This window comes from Antechinus flavipes, chromosome 5, assembly GCF_016432865.1.
Source record: "Antechinus flavipes isolate AdamAnt ecotype Samford, QLD, Australia chromosome 5, AdamAnt_v2, whole genome shotgun sequence".
Lineage (NCBI taxonomy): Eukaryota > Metazoa > Chordata > Mammalia > Dasyuromorphia > Dasyuridae > Antechinus > Antechinus flavipes.
In genome coordinates, this window is record NC_067402.1 from 50835936 (window position 1) to 50853143 (window position 17208).

General features: G+C 35.2%; 1 protein-coding gene across 1 annotated transcript in view; it reads left to right on the forward strand.

The window, feature by feature from the left end:
* OLAH (oleoyl-ACP hydrolase) overlaps positions 1-17208 on the forward strand; it is a 57039-nt gene that overhangs the window by 37742 nt on the left and 2089 nt on the right. The window contains exons 4-6 of the mRNA XM_052001648.1: positions 7823-7961; positions 11578-11677; positions 15225-15394. Of these exons, the coding sequence (XP_051857608.1) occupies positions 7823-7961; positions 11578-11677; positions 15225-15394 (409 nt within the window). The remainder of the gene's footprint in view (positions 1-7822; positions 7962-11577; positions 11678-15224; positions 15395-17208) is intronic.

Genomic DNA, 17208 nt, shown 5'->3' on the forward strand with positions numbered 1-17208 from the left:
TCTAGGACCTATCATCCCAAAGCACCTCTCAATCAAGATAACAGAGACAATCCAAGATCTGTGTCTATATATGCACACATATTCAGGAAGGACAAATTGGGGTTTTAAAAATTCATTTTCTGAAGTATTATCAGTTGAAATAGTTGATGTTCTCAACATTATCAAATTATATCAGAGCAAAAAAAAATGTCTCACATTCAAAAGAACCTCTTTGAAAGGAGAGATGTAGCACTAAGTACTTTCTAAAAGCTTTATAGAGGAAAGCAAATCAACTAGCAGGAGATGAAATCATTAGCACGGAGAAAACACAAGATCCCTTTAGAGGCCCCCAATCAGTAAATGCCCTTGAGTGAATTGAGATGCAAGTCATGGCCAGTTTTTCTGGATAGGTCTCAGTCCAACTGCAATACTTCCAGGATTACAGATGAACATTAGAGAAGGAGAGGGTGGACAATTGAGCTCTCTTTTCATTAAAATGTGACAATGAGAGTAGAAAGAACTGTTTTGTTGTTTTCTAGTCAGTTGTGGAATTTTCTTTATTAATTTTTTTCTTCCTTCATGAAGGAAGATACATCTAATAAAAATTAGGTGATTTAAAAAAAATTGATTTTTTCTTCCTTTCTTTACTAAGTCTTCAAATCTGAATGATTGAAAAATGTGATTGAAATTATTTATTTAAACACTAAGACATATAGAAACAAATAAATTTTTAGTAAACTTGTGATTCCTATTATCACTTTCCATTATCTTCCATTATTGTCTGTGCTCCTTAGCAATGAGAAATATCCCATCACTTAAATGATAAGAACACACACATATATAAACATAAAATACATATATTTATAAATATGCATATATATGTGTACATGTGTATACACATATACATACACATATTGTTTATTCTTAGTTTTCAAAGAGGATCAAGGACATCACAGGTAATATCTTGACTTGGGAGTAAATCAGATTTAAATAAGGCAGGACTGCATAAAATCATGAGCCTCTGTTTTCCTGAGTAATTGAAGTCCAGTGGCAGAACAAAAGTGAAGGCAATTGGCAAGATCAATGGATGACTTTGGCATCTCCTGTGGTTGATTAAATTCTAATATGATCAATTAGATTCTACTTAGACACCTCCATGGCAGGTAGAACAAATTGTTCTCATTTGCCCATTCCTCCAAGGAAAATCTCCACATGCTTGGGATCGACTCAACTACCTTCCCTCTGCTTTAGTTCTCACCCAGTTTACTGGGGTGTAGCCATTGTGTATACTTTAATTTCTTTCTTTTTTTTCCCCCATGAGGCAATCAGGGTTAAGTGACTTGCCCAGGGTCACACAGCTAGGAAGTGTTAAGTGTCTGAGGCTAGATTTGAACTCAGGTCCTCCTGACCTCAGGGATAATGCTCTATGCACTGCACCACCGAGCTGCCCTGTGTATACTTTAATTTCTTGGAGCTACAGGTGAAAATTGAATGATACATATAGGTAAGACAGTGAGCCTTACCCAAATTAAAATCGAAGACTCTCAAGGTAAAAAACAACAACAAAGGATTTATTGCAATCAGGAAGGGCAACTCTCAACAGACAAAGTATTAGTAGAGGAGTGCAAAGCACAAATTGCAAAACACAAGATTATAGAGATCTTAAATGCAGAAGCAGCCCCCCACTTTTCTCTCATTGTCTGGGGGAGTACAGGCTTATACCCTAAATGTGGAAATCTGTCCCAGAAACAAGAGTACTAGTAAATAACAAACTCTTTACCCATTAAGTTCTTAAATACTGATTAAGAAGTGGAGGAAAAGGAGGGGAAATGTTCATCCAAGATAATCAAACACCTGCAGGTTTTTAATTATAGCTCAATTTGATACTGAAGAATCTCAAGTCGCAATGAGGGCATGGTTCAAAGCCATAGTCTTATGAGAGGTCTTTGTTCACTTTATCCCATTCAGATAGACATCAAAGGTAGATGTGTACTCCCTCAAAGGATCATAGCAAACCCTTTTACCAGAAATGTTCATCCTCCCTAAACATCCCCTATGCTCTACAAACATATGTATTTATAAACCCACTGGGCTAAGTACTAGCAATACAACAACAAAAACTAAACCATCCCTGCCCTCAAGGAGCTTATGTTCTATAAATATAATAGACACTTGCATGTGTTTTCTGTATATTTGATTTCATAAGTGTAAGGGAGCTTCCAATGAGGAACTTTCTAAGGATGGTGAGAGGTTAAGTGTTTTGCTGGAGTTATGCTACCAGTATACATACATACATACATACATACATATATAAATATGGCAGAAATGTACATTGATTCACCTTTATGTATGTATACGCAAATACATGCATGTATGTGTGTGTACATATGTATTTATGGCTGATCAATGAGAAAAATAAATAATACAAGATAAAAGAGGTAGAAGTGATGGATGGGGAATAGACCCTACTGTCCAGGGGAATCTGGAAAGGCTTCTTGTAGGAGGTGATAGAGTATCAGGTTTTTAAGAAAATTAGATTCCCAGAGTGAAACTCACTCTGTATGACTATAAATGAAGGGGGATCAAACTGAGCAAAGTCACAGAGATAGAAAGGTGTTTCTAATGTAAGAAGAATGACAAGACTAGTTTGACTGGACTATGGATTGATCAGAGAGGAAGATATTCGATGAGGCTAGAAAGGGAGGTTGGAGCCAAATTATGAAAGACTGAAATGACAAGCAATATTTATATTTGACTAACTGACCTATCCTAGATGAAATAGGGAGTTATTAGAGTTTATCAAGTAGGAAAGGGACATAGTCACTTTGCTTTAGGAAAATCAGACTGACAGCTGAAGTAAAGGATGGATGAAAAAGGTGAGAGAGTTTTCAGGTGGAAAGACTAATTACCAATTAATGATGTGCTAAGGTTTAAAAACACTATTAATGATTAAGGAGTGTATTCATTGTACAAATTTATAAAGGAAGATTTTGATTAGAGATTAGGAATAACTTCTTAACAATAAAATTTATTGGAATCTATACACATCACCAAGGTAATTTTGTTTTAGTGTAATCTTTGATAGTCTTTCAGATTAGGGGGGAAAGTTATAAGTGATATAAAGGTTTTTGGCAGGAGGCAAAGATCTAGACTAACTCCTTGACATTCCTTTTGCATTTGGGATCCTGAGACAAATCATAACCAAGATGAGAAGGGAAAGAAATAGAAAAATCATCATTCATCTCCAAAAACCTCCCTTTGTAGCATGAAGACACACACAGGCAGCCTTGAATAAATACAGGTGCCTAAAGATTGTTTAATAACAGTAAATTTTAGGAGGAGGGATGCAAAGAATGACTGTCAGGAGACCCAGGTTCTCATTCCGGCCCTGATGTTGTCTAATTGGGAGACTGTTAAAGTAATTTAGCCTTGTGGTTTATATCCATATTTCTACATTTGTGGCTAGAAATATGTGGCTCAGCCTCAGAGTCCCAAACTTCTCTGGAATGATAAAATAAAATTGCATGTGTGAAGGAACTTTATGAAGGTGTAATTCTCATGCCAGACAATATATGTTATAACTATCTTGTGTTATCATTTTGGGGCTTAGTTTACCTTTTCATGCTTAGGATACCACCAAAGGGATTGTGCAAAGCTGAAATCATCCCCACCTAGTTTTCTAAATAACTTTTCATAGCAATGATTCTATACTAATAAAATAGGTAGTCAACAAGTACTTATAAAGCCTAGTGCTAGTATGCTTAGCACTAGGGATGTAAAAAAGGGGGGAAATCCAGATATCACCTTGAAGGAGTTGACATGTTTTCTGGCCTCCTTTTCCTTTGCAGGACTCAAGAAAAGAGTTAGAAAGTGTCCCAATCTAGTCAGTTAATGTCATAAAATATTTACTAAGTGCCTACTATATGTAGAGTACTATATTAGTGTTCTAACTCTTACATTGGCAGATTAGATCACAAATCAATGCCATTGCTCCACTCAGTGGCATTTTCTTAACTCAGTGTCACCTCTTAGCACTTCTTTAGGAATAAGGCACAAAAAGTCAGAGGCTATGTATTTTCCTCAAAGAGAAATGGGCCCCATTTTCCTAAAGCTGTAGTGTTCTCCTCTTCAGTAAAAGTCATGCATCCTGACCGTCTAGTTAGTATAGTTATACTATACCTCATATTACCATGCATATAAAAACAGAGATCACCTTTTCCTCAAGGAAAATGTTCTAACTTTCCAATGGCTAGGAGATCCTTCCATTGATTGTTTAGACTTCTTCCTTTAGTATTTTGTTGTTGTTCAGTCATTTCCATTGTGTCCATTTCTTTCTGACCCCATTTGGGGTTTTCTTGTCAAAGATACTGTGGATATTTTGCCATTTCTTTCTGTAGCTCATTTTTACAGATGAGGAAATTGAGACAAACAAGGTAAGTGATTAACCCAGGTTCATACAGCTAGTAAGTTCTGGATTTGAACTCATTGAGTCTTCCTGAGCCATCACTATTCACTGGGCCATCTAGTTGCCTCCTCCATTAGTATACATTAAACAAAATAAATAGATGCATAGGAAACATAGCAGCCCAAATAACCACCACGATTTATAAATAATAATAGCCACAAATAGTAATAGAGACTATTTTGTGGTTCAGTGAGTAGAGCATTGGACTTGGAATCAGGAATACTTGCTACACATACTTCGTAGTCATATATTCCTGGGTAAGACATTTAAACTTTTTTAGACTCAGTTCTCCGTTTATAAAATAGAGATAATGTGGTCAGAGGGTTGTTTAGTAGATCAAATAAGATAATACATGTAAAAAGCTGTGCAAACCACAACAAAAATATCTGGTTTCCATGAAATTCAAACAAAACAAAACTGCATGTTATTTTGAACAAGATTGTATTAAAATTGGCCCATTTTTAAATGTTTTAATTAATTCAATTTTAAGATTAAATAAAATGCATTTTTTATCTTTCCCTCTGACTGCCCCTCCCATTTGTACATTTAAAAAAATAAGCAAAACAAATATACAGAGAACAAAATAATTTCTCACATTGGTCATCTCTAATGATCCCTATCTGGATTTTAAATCTATCTCTCCAGCTGGAAATGAATAGTATGATCCATTTGCCTTCTGGATGTGCAATGTATCAGTGCCCTAATCAGAACTCCAAAATCTTTCAATATTATTTTTTTCTTTAAAATCATTTTCATTGTATAAGTTATTCTAGTTCTGCTCACTTCACTCTTCACAGAGTTCATAAACTTCTAAATGCTTAATGACTCATCATCCTTAGAGCATTTAAAATGCCATGAGAAAACAAACCATTTTTTTCACAAATAAACTCTGAAGTTAAGATAAATGTTCCCACAGGATCTTCCTAGAGCTGCTTCTAAAAACAGGGAAGTTCTGACTCTCATGATAGAAGCAAACAACTCTGTAGTGTCAGAAATTTAAAAGGCAATGAAAATATGTTTTTCTTCCTCTCAGGGCACAGTAACAGTTGGGTATGTAAAGAACAGTCTCCTTATTCAGAAAACTATGAAAATGGCTTTTCTCCTCTTCAGAAAAGGGAAGAACAAATAGTCTTCAGACATCATCTTGATCATAGTGAAAGATAAAAGTGAATTGCTTTGTTGACTTGGGTGTCAGAAACAAACAACACATTATATCAGTTAATTACTAAGTATTTATTAAGTATTCATTATGTTCCAAGTACTGTGCTAGGATTTAAGATAGACAAAAAAAAAACCCACACCAAATAGTCCTTCTTCCAAAAACAATTTTATGTAGAGTAAGACAGCATGTACCAACATAAGAAAACATAAATTTTATTGTGAATGAATGAATTTTTTAAATGATTAAGTATGTACTATTTAAAAAATACTGTGCTAAACCTTAGGGCCACAAATACAAAAGGAAGACAGCCTGTCCCCTCCCAGAGCTTACATTCTACTTGGGAAAAATAACATAGAGATGAATTTTATTCGATCAGTCCAACTATTCATGACCTCAATTGGGGTTTTCTTGCTTTTGCCATTTTCTTCTCCAACTCATTTTATAAATGAGGAAACTGAAGCAAACAGGGTGAAGTGACTTGCCTAGGATCATACAATCAATAAGTGTCTGAGGCCAGATTTCAACTCAGGAAGGTGATTCCTTCTAACTTCAAGATCAATATTCTATTCAAGCACCACCTGGCTGCCCTGTAGAGAAGAAAAATGAATAAATACAAAATAATTTTTGAGAAGGGAATTAAAAACCTAAATTTCAAATCTAGTTGTTCTTGACACACCTGCGAGAGAAAATGATGCAAAAAGTGGGAAACAATCTATTCCCACAATCTATCCTTAGGAAATATAACATCAAATATGTTTACCTCCTCATACAGCATAAACGAGATGCATTAAACAGGACCTTTGTATCGGATCATCTTTGTAGACCTCAGGTACTATGCTAGGATAATTCTGGCCATTTGATCTTGGTGTTTAATTATGCCGAGCTGCCCAGCAATTTCTTTCCGTTGAACCTCTCTAATGTCCAATGAATGATTGATGAGACTTACTTTGCTCAGAAGTAATGTAATTGATACACCTGAATGCCACCAGCAGGAAGAAGCAGTGTTGGAGGAGAGGTGTGCAGAGAACTCTTATTCATTTTTGTACACTGAACAGTTCATTCTGTAGAATAGGTACTAGCTATTTATTTGTTGAAGGAATGCATGACTAAACTGGTGACTCCCTCTCTCATTTACTACCTCTATGGCCTTGCCCACCTCACTTAACTAACTCCCCAGTTTCTTTACCTTATAAAATGAGAGGCTTGGATAAGATGACCTCTAAACAAGTGTCTGGTGTGACATATTTAACAACCAACTTTAGGGGGGGGATGTGAATACATCATATATTAAAATTTTATCGGTGTTATTAACATTTTCTCCATTAATTTCATAAATCTAGACATTCAACTAAGCCACATTGTCATTGTTATTAATTCATCATTTTGAGAATAGAAGAGCAATAGAGTTGCCTAGCAGCAGAACAGTGAAGACCACAAGTGGAACAAATATCAGAAAAACAGCTTTGTATAGAGTGGATTATTTCTGAAGGGACCCCAGAGGGATATAAAGGCCTCCATTCCAGAGTTGCGAGCTGCTCATATATGCGCTTTTGTTGGTCTTGTACCTCTCTGCAAGGTTTCTACAAACATTTTCCCATTCTCTTCCACACACACTGCATGTATTAGAGACAAGATGTGGCCCAAGTTCATGGGTAGAATGAGTGTTTTGATTATTATTGAATGTTTTTATTGAGTAATCACAATGTTATAATTATTCTTATTTTTACCTTATAGGTAAGGAAATATTTTATATTTAATTGTCTAATGGTAATGTGATAACTTATTTTGTGTAAATAAGAAACATACTTGTAGGGGATTAGGAGCTACAGGGATGAGTGGTGTCAGTATTTACCCCTTCTCATAATAGGTTTACCCATAGGTCTCTGAGAAACTTTGAGATGGAAACACTGTTATTTTGATCCTTTGTGGAAAACACCCCTATCAGTGTGGAGACAAATTGGGCTGAGTAAGCCAGTACAGAGAACAAAAGTAAAGACCATATCCCATTTGGTTCTCACAATAACCATATGTATTTGCAATTATTTTATTGATAAATATATGAAATTTTCTGAGCAGAATTATTACCACTTAGATTGTTTTCATATAATTCTATATTAAAATGGTTGTTGAATGAATGGATTGCGAGGATCTATATTAGAATAGTATATGTTATTTAACACTAGCACATATATTGATCTCTCTCTCTCAATTTCCAGTTTCCTCTATAAGGCTTCCTGGAAGAGAAAGTCGAACTAATGAACCATTTGCAACTACCATGGATCAAATAGTTGCTGAAATTTCTAATACTTTGCTGCCAATACTCCAGGATATTCCTTTTGCATTTTTTGGTCACAGGTAAAAAAAAGGGTGGGAGGCAGAGAAAGGATAGGGGGAAACATAGGTTTTTTTGTAGTATCAGGAGTTTTGGACTATAAGATCAATGGAAGTAAAAAAGCATGGTGTTATCTGTATCCTGGAAGTATCATAGATAAAAAGCTAAAAAAAATCTCAGAGATCATCTGGGCCATCTCCTCATTTACAAAAGAGGCACAGGGAGGTAAAATAAATTACCCAAAGTCACAAAGATAATGTTACAGGTGAAATTTGGAACTTAGGTCCCCCTGAATAGGACCAATGCTCTTTCTATTATACCAAAATGCCCCCTCATCCAGACATCTGGAAGATAAATCCTAATTACTATCCCAGATAAAATGTTTTTACCTAAAGCTCTTGCTTTAAATGAGCAACAGTGATGAAATGACCGCTTATGTTTCTTAGATTTTCAGTTTTCTACATACTGAAGCTCTTTAGAATCCTTTTTCCAAGTGTTTTAACTTGTAACTGGAGGAAAAGACACTATTTTAAAAAATAATAATTCTTTTGGCAATAACATTTATGCCCAGGTAAAATAAAATAGATACATGTAGTGATTTTCCAGTCTAATGGTTCTTGGCTTGGATATGTATCCCAAGAAGATAATAATCTTCCATATTATTTTTTAGCTGACTACATGTGTTTCAGTACTCCCTGAGCAGGAAAATACTAGTCAGCACCATTGTTTCTTTACCTTGTATTCTTACTGGTTAAATTTTTCACCTGATATCAAACAATGTCACCATTTACTAGTGGACAAGTTAGCTACTTGCTCTTCAGGGCTTCTTATTTTCTTCTCTTTGGGAAGAATTTCATCTTTGTTTGGGTTCTCTTTATCCTCTCTGGGTCATTGTTTCATCCTCTAATCTCATTACATAAATAAAAACCCCTCTATGCTTTTTCAGCTTCTTTATTTCTTTATCTCTATATTGAATTTCATCTTATTTTTTTAAAAGAATGATTCATTTTTCCTATTCTTGCTCCTGAAGACTATGCAAGTGTTCCCAAAACCTCTTTACCTTTACTTATAGGGGGAAGACAAGTCTGCACTTTATATAGAAATCATTTAGAATCAGCAGAAATATAAACATTATACATCTGTTACTGACCAATGTAAACTCCCTGTGCTCCATACTTGCGACGATGAGATCTTCAGATTTTATTGGTTTTTTGGTAGCTCCTGTAAAGAATAGTTCCAGAAACTTTGGAGGGAGGGAATATACCAACTTTTGAGTTATCTTTCATCTCTAGCATATTAATTACCACGCTTATCTTTCTCTTCTCTCACCAGTTTCTTATCTTGTCTTACCAACTTATTTTCATTTCCTATTCTTAACAGCTATCTTTTTTCCCCCTTGTCTTTCTTTTTTTCTCCCAAGTCTTTCTACTTGAGTCCTTCCCCCCTTCTCTTTGTCTTTTTCTCCTTCTTCAAACTTTGAAACTTCTCGAATTGTCCTCCCCACATTCACTCACTGGCCTTCTCATTTTTAAAGCCTTCTAAATAATCTTCACCATGCTTTGTCCCCCTTCAGCTCAAGTCATTTTCCTACAGTTATAGAGTATGCATGTCAATACAGAGACATTAAGATTCCTAATGTCTCTGTATTGACATGCATACTCTATAACTGAATCTTAAATCGAAAATCTATAGAGAGCATTACTTAATTCTGGACATTATACAGTTGATACTTCTTACCCTGAGGAGCAAACATGCTATATGCTGGATGTATTCCATCAATAGTATTGTAAAAACCATATTCCCAACTCCCTAGGAAAAAATGGATTTGGGAAACTGGGTTTGAAAAAGCCCTAAACTTAAAATTACCTAGCAATCCCAAACCCTTTTGCACACCTAAAAAGACCCTTGTCTCCTTCTCTGTCAGACCCCTCCTGCATAAGAATAGCAATGGAAATCTCATGCTAGACTGCTGTCTTCCTGTCCTTGTCTTAGATGTAGTTTCTTAACAAACAGTTGCAAAGATGTCGGATAAGGAAGCAACTAACCTGTTTTTCTGCAGTGTAGTACATATTCTGATCTTCACATTCTACTTTCCACTTATTCAGAAAGCAAGGTTTCAGTGCCAGTAATCACATAATGACTCACTCTTCCCATTAAATGTTTTTGCTTCTACTTTCTTGTTTATGAGCTAGTATCACAGGACGATCTTCAGGATCAATGCACAATTTCAATAGGCAGTCATTGTACTGAATTCTTTTTCTGTGTATATCTCCTTGTTGGCCTTAATTTTGTAGATGACAGTACTCTCTATATGTAGGACAAGGAATCAGGGATATCTCTGGGGGGAAAATTTTGTTGAGACCATTTTCCCCCATGTCCTAGCCCTTTTTTTTTAAACAATATGTTTTCTCACAGACCTTCATATTATTTTTTGTTCTACATTCTCTTAGTTGGCCCCCATGCTTTTCACTGTACTCAACTTTTTACTCCCATCCACATTTATCTGTCTCATGTCCTGTGATGCCATGCTCAATTATGCTGCACCATTACTTAGTCAGTCATGCAATGGCTTCAGCAAATGAAAATTCCTCCAAAAACTCAAATAGTAATGCAGTGGTTTACATCCTGTAAAGTAAGTAAACCAAGTGGGACAGGGCCTTAGAATCCATCTAGGTCTTCATAGGATATAAATCTAGAGGGGACCTTAGTGACCATCTGCTCCAATCTCCTCATTTTTTTTTTTAACAGAGAAGGTAACTGAGGACCAAAGAGGTCTTTTTTATGCCATGCAACTAGGCTGCAGACAAAAGTGATAGTTTTTTGGTTCCCATTTTCATAGAGCTGACCATTGGTTGGAAATGTTAGATCAAAAATTTCTTTCACATGTTGATCAGACTAGATGGCCACCAAAGTCCCTTCCAACTGAAATTCTGTGCTTTTGTTACTATTTTCCTAATGAATATGCAAAATCAGGTATATTCAATCCTTTTGTCATAATGACTTGAAAGTGTTCTCCAAGTATTAGTCTATTGATTTTCTATATGGAAAAAACAGGATACAAGGCTTAATAAGAGAATAAGGGATTAGCCAAATTCACTGACAATGATGTGCTGTTTCATATCCTTAGAGAAGAAAAAGATTTAAACGGCTTTCTAAGAACTCTAGAAATCAGTATTCTTAAAACTGATTGCAATATAACTCCTTTCTGTGCTGCTTTTCACAACCATCACAGATTTCCTTTTTAAATAAAAAGTAAAATTGCATTATAAAAGTAACCAGTAGAGACAGTGAATATGGCATAAAGGGTAGATTTCTGGGTTTACTTCAGGAAGACTCCTAGGTTCACACCTCCTCTCTAATGTGACTTTGGACAAGCCACTCAATTTCAAAATACCTCGAGCAACCCCCCAGGACTTAATTTGTATCTCCCTGTCGTAGTTCCTACTTTGAGAATCTCTCTTTTGATGAAATTCAAGATACTTTGCTTAATCTATTGAAATAATATGAGCCTAGTTTTTTCTTATTATTTTCCTAAATTGGAAGAATTACATTTATGGTACATTAAAGGTATGCTTGTTCTAAGTTGACTTGGAATGTATCATCATTATTTGGCTAATTTTTCTTTTTTCAACATTTTAGCATGGGAACAACTATTGCCTTTATGACTGCTCTACACTTAAAAGAAAATTACAAGTTACAACCAGTACATTTTTTTGTGTCAAGTGCAAATCCTCCACATGTGAGTAATGTGATTTATTTATTGAAGGTTGGGGCAGAGATAGGGGAAGAGGAGTGGTGGTAGTGGTGCTGATAAAGTACCAAATTCTGGGAGAGCAGTTCAGAATGTGAAAAATTCACATGAAGTCTTGTCATAGTCACAAGAGCCCTTTATTTTCTTTTTTTTTTTTTAACATTTATTTTATTTTATTTTTTTATTTTATTTAATAATAACTTTATATTGGCAGAATCTATGCCAGGGTATTTTTTTTTACAACATTATCCCTTGCACTCGTTTCTGTTCCGATTTTTCCCCTCCCTCCCTCCACCCCCTCACCTAGATGGCAAGCAGTACTATATATGTTAGATATGTTGCAGTATATCCTAAATACAATATATGTTTGCAGAACCGAACAGTTCTCTTATTGCACAGGGAGAATTGGATTCAGAAGGTAAAAATAACCCAGGAAGAAAAACAAAGATGCAGATAGTTCACATTCATTTCCCAGTGTTCTTTCTTTGGGTGTAGCTGCTTCTGTCCATCATTTATCAATTGAAACTCAGTTAGGTCTCTTTGTCAAAGAAGTCCACTTCCATCAGAATACATCCTCATACAATATCATTGTCGAAGTGTATAATGATCTCCTGGCTCTGCTCATTTCACTTAGCATCAATTCATGTAAGTCTCGCCAAGCCTCTCTGTATTCATCCTGCTGGTCATTTCTTACAGAACAATAATATTCCATAACATTCATATACCATTCTCCAATTGATGGGCATCCATTCAATTTCCAGTTTCTAGCTACTACAAACAGGGCTGCCACAAACATTTTGGCACATACAGGTCCCTTTCCCTTCTTTAGTATTTCTTTGGGATATAAGCCCAATAGAAACACTGCTGGATCAAAGGGTATGCACAATTTGATAATTTTTGGGGCATAATTCCAGATTGCTCTCCAGAATGGTTGGATTCATTCACAACTCCACCAACAATGCATCAGTGTCCCAGTTTTCCCGCATCCCCTCCAACATTCATCATTATTTTTTCCTGTCATCTTAGCCAATCTGACAGGTGTGTAGTGGTATCTCAGAGTTGTCTTAATTTGCATTTCTCTGATCAATAATGATTTGGAACACTCTTTCATATGAGTGGTAATGGTTTCAATTTCATCCTCTGAAAATTGTCTGTTCACATCCTTTGACCATTTATCAATTGGAGAATGGCTTGATTTCTTATAAATTAGAGTCAGTTCTCTATATATTTTGGAAATGAGGCCTTTATCAGAACCTTTAACTGTGAAGATGTTTTCCCAGTTTGTTGCTTCCCTTCTAATCTTGTTTGCATTAGTTTTGTTTGTACAAAGGCTTTTTAATTTGATGTAATCAAGATTTTCTATTTTGTGATCAGTAATGGTCTCTAGTTCATCTCTGGTCACAAATTTCTTTCTCCTCCACAAGTCTGAGAGATAAACTATCCTATGTTCCTCTAATTTATTTATAATCTCATTCTTTATGCCTAGGTCATGGACCCATTTTAATCTTATCTTGGTATATGGTGTTAAGTGTGGGTCCATGCCTAATTTCTGCCATACTAATTTCCAGTTATCCCAGCAGTTTTTATCAAATAATGAATTCTTATCCCAAAAGATAGGATCTTTGGGTTTGTCAAATATTATATTGCTATAGTTGACTATTCTGTCTTGTGAATCTAACCTTTTCCACTGATCAGCTAATCTATTTCTTAGCCAATACCAAATGGTTTTGGTGACTGCTGCTTTATAATATAATTTTAGATCAGGTACAGCTAGGCTGCCTTCATTTGATTTTTTTTCATTAATTACCTTGAGATTCTCGACTTTTTGTTGTTCCATATGAATTTTGTTGTTATTTTTTCTAGATCATTAAAATATTTTCTTGGAAGTCTGATTGGTATAGCACTAAATAAATAAATTAGTTTAGGGAGTATTGTCATCTTTATTATATTCGCTCGGCTTATCCAAGAGCACTTAATATTTTTCCAATCATTTAAGTCTGACTTTATTTGTGTGGAAACTTTTTTGTAATTTTGCTCATATAATTCCTGACTTTCCTTTGGTAGATAGATTCCCAAATATTTTATGCTATCAACAATTATTCTGAATGGAATTTCTCTTTGTATCTCTTGCTGTTGGATTTTGTTGGAGATGTATAAAAATGCTGAGGATTTATGGGGATTTATTTTGTATCCAGCTACTTTGCTAAAATTATGAATTATTTCTAATAGCTTTTTAGTAGAATCTCTGGGGTTCTCTAGGTATACCATCATATCATTTGCAAAGAGTGATAGCTTGGTTTCTTCATTGCCTACTGTAATTCATTTAGTATCTTTCTCGACTCTTATTGCAGAGGCTAGTGTTTCTAATATGATATTGAATAATAATGGTGATAGTGGGCAACCTTGCTTCACTCCAGATCTTACTGGGAAAGGTTCCAGTTTTTCCCCATTGCATATGATGCTTACTGATGGTTTTAAATATATGCTCCTGACTATTTTAAGGAAAAGTCCATTTATTCCTATAAGAGCCCTTCATTTTCATAAAAAGCCTTGGACTAATCAAAATGATCAAGTAGCAGGCTGTGAGTGAAGGGGGTTATTTAAAGCTCAGAGGGAAGAGAAACAAGGAAAGTAAGAGTAGAGTATAGAGAGTTAGGGAGGAGTAAGGAAGAATCCTAGTCTAGAACATACTCACATGTGCATTATTTCTATGTCAGCAAGTACATGGTGGGACAAGAAGAAATAGGATATGGTGATACAGGATAATGAGGTTATTTTGGTCATTTTGTCCTGATGAATATGCAAAGGGAAAGAATGTATCTAGTGAGCCTACTCAGGGAAGAGAGATCCCTTATCTGATTTAGTGAGCTGAGTATGCCTTAGTCTTTGCTAACAATACAGACCCAGGAATTTAATCTCCCTTTGTACTTGGGTTAAGGTTGACAATGGTAACATCATTCAGTTAGAGTTAGAGTTCACATCATTCCTGACAATGGCTACACCACATCAGTATGATATTTAAACTTTGATGGATCTATAATCTCTTCCATGTTGATACTTTATTCTTGGATATTAATGTCAGCCTATCTTCTCTGTTTCATCCTATGTTCTTGTCCATCTCCCCTTCCAATTGCTTTATGAAGTATATACCTATTAAACAATCCTAAAGTCTTTCCCTTGGATCTTTTTATATTACATGGCTATCAATGGAGTCCTGTGGATATCCACATCCATCCCATTCTCTCCCTTATTTTTGTTAATTTGTTTTTACATTGGGTAGGGATGATGTTAGTATAGAAATGATCGAGAAGTCAATTTACTGGAGGAGATAGGATGGAGTAGGATATGATCCTAAAACAGTCATTTGTGATCAATTATTCTTGTAATGATCTGCAACAATCCTTGCTGAGCTAAAAGTCTGTAGTTACAGAAGTCTATATACTGAATGTAATAATTTAATTATTTTCCCATAGATAATTAGAGCTCTGAAATAAAGTTAATGACATAGTATACTAACTTTATTTAATATTTTAAGAAAAACAATATTTCGAGCCATCCAAGTATCTTCAGTATGTCAGAAGAACAAATTCTCCAGTTTATCATGAATGCTGGTGGCACTCCCAAGGAGGTTCTTGAAAACAAAGAACTTTTGGAAATATTTCTTCCTATTTTTAAAGCAGATGCTCATATTCTGCAAAATTTCGTGTAAGTAAAAGAGGGGGGGAAGAGGGAGAAAGGGGAAAGTAAGGGAGAGAGGAGAAGAAGAATGAAAGAGAAAGGGAGAGGGCAGAAGGGAAAGGGAGAAAGAAACTTTATTACTATCAACTATGCTTTGAAAAAAAAAGGTAAGGTATTCATGGAGGCTTTAGGAGGGCCAGTTTTCTGTTGACCAACATTTTGGACACCAGGATCTCACACTGCCATTATTTAATAGAACTGAACCTAATAAGAATCACAGAGCAAAAAAGCCAGAATTGCTTCTCTTAAACTCTGATTGGTAAAGGGAATCTTAAAAATCATCTCTTCCAAATTCCTCACTTTTACAAATTAGGAAAGTGAGACAAAGAGCTTAAGGACCATTCCCAAAGGCAGCACCAAGTCAGTAGAAACCAAACTTTTGACTTTAAGTTCACTGCTTATTTCCGCTACATTATGCAGCCTCTGCTATTTCCAAACAATTATCCAAGAGAGAGTATGTTCTGGAACTACCCTAACATGTAGCTACTTCATTTTCTTCCATCTTCCAAAGTGGAACAGAGAAGAGCCAAAAGAACAACACATACACACATTCCTTTATAAATGTAATTATTAAAGCTATATAAATGAAAACAATTTTGAAAAGGAAGAAAGCTAATAAAATCGGACAATATAAGCTTCTCAATTGCAAGAATTGATTCATTTGCTTCCTCAGTGTCTGGCACATAATAGGTGCTTTAAATTATACACAAATGCTTCTTTCTGTTCATTTAAACCTATGATTTCAACTTGGTAGATCTATAACTCACAATCCTTGAATACACTGAGAGGTTAAATGACTTAGTAAGGTCATGTCACTGATACTTTCCAGAGGCAGACTTGAACCAAAGTCATCTTACCCAAGGTTGGGCTTCTATCAATTACACTTCATGATTCTTCTAGCAAAAGAAGGCAACCAAAGTATAGGTTTGGTTACCTGTACAACAATTGTAGTCACTCATATGTAAGTTTACTGAACTGGCTATGGGTATTATTTGGTGTGAGGAATCCATTTGGGAGTTTTGTTTGATTTATTAAAACAAAATTTGTCAAGAAAAAGAAATTTAAAATTAAATGTAACAAAGTATGTTCATTTAATCTGGTTCCCAGTGGTAAAAATTCTTCATAGCGAAGGAGCCTGATTTTATCTCTTTTTTATGTTTTGTTCTCACACTTGCCTCATAGTTTCGTAGCATCTCACCATTTATCTATTCTGTGAAAATCTTTATTTTTCAAAGTGAACTGAAGCCCTATCTAGTCCATGAAGCTTCCTCTGTCAGCTCCCAAATGATCTTTTGCTATTCTGATTTCCTATAGTTTGTAACGTGTATACAACACATTTTATTTAACAGTTGTAGTGATATAGTATAAATTTTCCCCTAGTTTGATATAATGGTATATTTTTTTCTCTCCCTAATGAAGAATGTAAGCTCTTTGAGGCTAGGGACTAAGCCTTATGTTTTTCTTATATCCCCAATAGCATCTACTACCTGTATCCCAACTGTATATATTAAGCTTATCAAGGATTGAATTTACTGGTCTTCAAATAGCCAGTGAAATAACTGAGCCTAAATCTGAAATCCCACCACCCAATTTTTATAACTTTTATTCAGGACTACTATTGATCTCTGTTGAAAGCAAGTGGTGAGGGAAACACCACTGTGGCAATGGCTAGTAAAAAAAAAAAAAAAAGTATATCACCTCATTGCAGTGGAATTTCTACATTTGACCTCCAACTGTATACCTTATGCAAAGACTATTGGCTTTCTGAAGTTCTAGATTCA